At 50.3% G+C, this 3,552-nt stretch overlaps 1 protein-coding gene across 1 annotated transcript in view; it reads left to right on the forward strand.

Annotated features, from left to right (window-relative positions):
- LOC113212239 (uncharacterized) overlaps positions 1 to 3,552 on the forward strand; it is a 103,434-nt gene that overhangs the window by 61,659 nt on the left and 38,223 nt on the right. Inside the window, exon 5 of the mRNA XM_052267255.1 lies at positions 1,609 to 1,852. Coding sequence (XP_052123215.1) covers positions 1,609 to 1,852 — 244 coding nt within the window. The remainder of the gene's footprint in view (positions 1 to 1,608; positions 1,853 to 3,552) is intronic.

Here is a 3,552-nt window from a genome sequence, read left to right on the forward strand (position 1 = left end):
GACTGTTGTTCTTCTCGGTCCTTGGCTTGAGTTCAGAGTTAATTTAAAAAGTATTTTTGACGCTAGGACATAGTTATTACCGTATCCGTAAAATGTTACCCTAATTGGAAATAGATACAAAGTGGTTCCTGAAACCTGTGAAAGTCTTCTGTAGTAACTGTGAACTGAAATGCGACGTGCTTTGCTGGTGCTAGAAATACCTAGACCCGTTCAGAAATGAAGGTGAACGAGCAGGCAAGGAGGTCAATTGCAGGAATGGGTTTCTGTTCCGAAGTGAGATCGGGGATCGCTGAGTCGCATGATATGATGGGATCGGGAACCTCGTGCGAGATGAGCCGAGTGGTGGCGTGCTGATTAGAGGGTCCGGCGCGTGGTCGCGGCGCGCGGCGGAAAGGACGTTTAGTGGATCAGCTGGCCCCACCGGGCCGCCTCACCCCATCGCGCCACGCTCCTGCAGGGTTCGGCTAGATTTCATCAGGCTGGTCATTGTCGCTGCCCCTTTGTGCTGGGCCCGCCCGCCTCCCCCCTATCTACTGATGCAGCGGAGCCGTCTCTCCTTCCTTGTGCGACGCCGTAACTGCTACACCACCGAGAACGACCATAGAATAGAACTTCTGCTTCTCTCCGCTCCACAGATGTCATAATTATTCGTTTTATGGCCTGCTGTCCCCTGCTCAATCTTGATGCGTGTATTATTTTTACCCTGGTTTTCAAGCAGGCAAATAAATATTTGAGCCAAGGTGCACGTCAACCCTCTCCTGGTAGCACTACTCTATACTGTTAAAAAGTTACTGCACTTTTAATACTTTTTGCCACTTAAACGTTTAAGCTGGCGGGTCCTGTAATATTTGTTTCCATGTTAGCCATCACATAACAGCTGCAAGTCTAAAAATTACAATAAAACTATATAAATGATTTTCGTACGAGCTTTTCAGGCATTTGTTCACAGGTTTCGCAACCGCATTTTACAATTTAAGATATCAATTAACATTACTGATTCAAAATGGCACGTTTAAGTTGGGTTGTTACGTAACTAGCAGGTACAGTAGAAAATACTGTACTTTCTCTCACAGTCCGTTGTGCTTCCAAGATGTGTTCGACGTTGGAGCTGCTTCAGTGGTCCGGCTCTCTTCTAATTGGTACAAACTGTAGAGGTACTCGGGACAACCTGTTTGCATGCATTCCTCTGCGCAAACTCCGCGATGCTGACCATTATGTATTCCTCAAGTGAGAGCGAGCGCCCGTGGGTCGCAGGGTAGGCCACCCGGTACCCCAAGTGCTGCCTATCCGACAGGCACGCTATTAATCTCGATTCAAAATATGGAGATGAATTTGACCGATAAGACTCTTTCTTTGACCCCCGTTCTAAAGTTTTAAAAATGTTTTAGCAATACTTAATTTTCTTAGTCTACATGGTTCAGTTTTTTTTTGTCTACGGGGCGGGGCAGATTCATTTCTGTTTTCTGACAGTTTTATAAGTACATTTTTTTGAGAAGTTTTCGACATTTTTTGAAATGTTGTGCCTTCAAATTGACACAAACTGCGCCGATTTTTGTTTTATTAAGAGAAATGCAGTGTTTTAACGTTGTTTTGTTTTGCGCTGCGCAGGTGCCGAACCACTCGGTGACAACGACCCCCACCAACTGCACGGGCACGTCGTCGCTGACGACTCGGTGTGGCGCCGTGTCGCTGCTCGACATGGAGGTGCAGGGCGGCTCGTTTCACCTCGGCTCGCTGCGCATCGAGTGCGCGGCGCACGTCTGGACGCTGTACCACGCTGCCGTGCACCGGGATGTGGGCGAGGAGAAGCCTCGCCTCGGCGCCTCCGTCCTCGGCAACCGGGACTCGGCAGGCAAGTCTTTTGGACAAGTGGAGCTATTGCTTTATTGCGTGTCGCACTAGCAGCAGGTGATGGCCGCAGCCGCCCTCTTTGTGCTGCAATGCTTTTCCTCGCCCTGTTTAGCTTTGCAAGCTGCATGGCCCGCTTTTCCTCTTTCACCTCCCCCGTGCAGTGGAACATGGCTCGCGCGCGGCAACTCTGTTTGGACTGCTGCGGCCTGGCTGAGCGCGACTTGTGAAGCTGTGTTTGTCTTGCACCGCAGACACACACACACACACACACACACACACACACACACACACACACACACACACACACAGAGAGAGAGAGAGAGAGAGAGAGAGACTGGACTGGTGCCCCGTGTGCTCCGCTCAAACCTCCTCTGCCGGCGCTCTGCCCTGCCGTGGCTGCTCATGCACCCGTCAGCGGTGCTATACTTTCTTGAAACCTCCACCTCTCGCCTTCCCATGGAGATTCCGGGAAATGAAGTCAGGGCAGGCGAATCCTGTCCCCGCACCCCTCGCACGCGTGGAGGAACCCTCGATCCCACCGAGGATTCTCCTGGTGCCTGCCTCTGTCCTTGCCACGCTGACTTTGCACACTAGCGTGCGCGCGTCTACACGACACACGCACGCACATGTTTATAACTTATTTACACATATATAAGCACTATGTTTGCGTTGCCTTTTTACCTACTCAATGATGAACCAGTCACATTGGAAGGCCAAGGTTATTTAAAGAAGGTTGTCGCGTTTTATTATTATTATTTGCTCTTTTGAGTAAGCCTCGGGAAAAGTCTGCCAGCCGAATGCGTTCGAATTTCCAAGATACATGATTTCCTTCCCAGCCGTTGCCAAAGGGAGGACAAGCGCACAAATTGTGATCGGGGCGCCGCGTCCCGTTGCTTCCCTTTCTTCATTTTGCTTATTCGAACACGCAGTTTTATTGCTCTCACGCACAAAAAAGTTGGGGAGAAAGCGTAAGATCAATTCGCTGAAGATTTTTTTCTATTCCTGCCCCTTTCCTCTTATTTCTTTTCTCACTTGCTTCGTTTTTTCTATCTCAAGGGCGAGACGAGGAGGTGGTAGGGGTGAAGGAGGAAATGGAAAAGGTCATATCAAATTACCAGGCGTTTCGCCACCCAACGTGTGCGGTGAGACTGACTGTCTAGCTGCCGGGCTCCGTAAACAGAAAAATGTAAGAGCAATCTTTACCTCGCCAACCGCACCCTCTTCTGTCTCTCACTCTCTTCACCCTGCGGCAACCGGCGGGCACGCCGCTGCTGGGCACTCAGCATTAGTTTTTCAACAAAAAAAGGGAGGAGGGCTTTTCCGCAATCCCCACCACTCGAAACTTTATATTCCTAAAAGGATGTTGCAGCTGCGTCTGTCAGGAATAAAACGGGAGCCATTCGCCAAAATAATCTCGAGTGATGAGCGACTTGACCTGAACCATTACAACATCTTCTCGGACCCGCTGTATCTCTACTAATCTTTTGCTTCTGGCTTAGGCAAGCCCCCCCCCCCTCTCCCCTAACCCGCCCAGCTCGCCACTCCTCCCTTCTACGTTTAGCTCGCCACCCTCACCCCTCCCCCTTTCTGCTCTCGTTCCCTCTCTTTCTCAGTAAAAGTTGTTCTCTCCTCAAACTGATGACCTGTGACGCGTGCCTCGCCATCGCCAGCGAGCAAGCTTCTTTGCTCCAGCCTGCTTCT

Source organism: Frankliniella occidentalis, unplaced genomic scaffold (genome assembly GCF_000697945.3).
Source record: "Frankliniella occidentalis isolate FOCC.00 unplaced genomic scaffold, Focc_3.1 Scaffold48, whole genome shotgun sequence".
Taxonomy (NCBI): domain Eukaryota; kingdom Metazoa; phylum Arthropoda; class Insecta; order Thysanoptera; family Thripidae; genus Frankliniella; species Frankliniella occidentalis.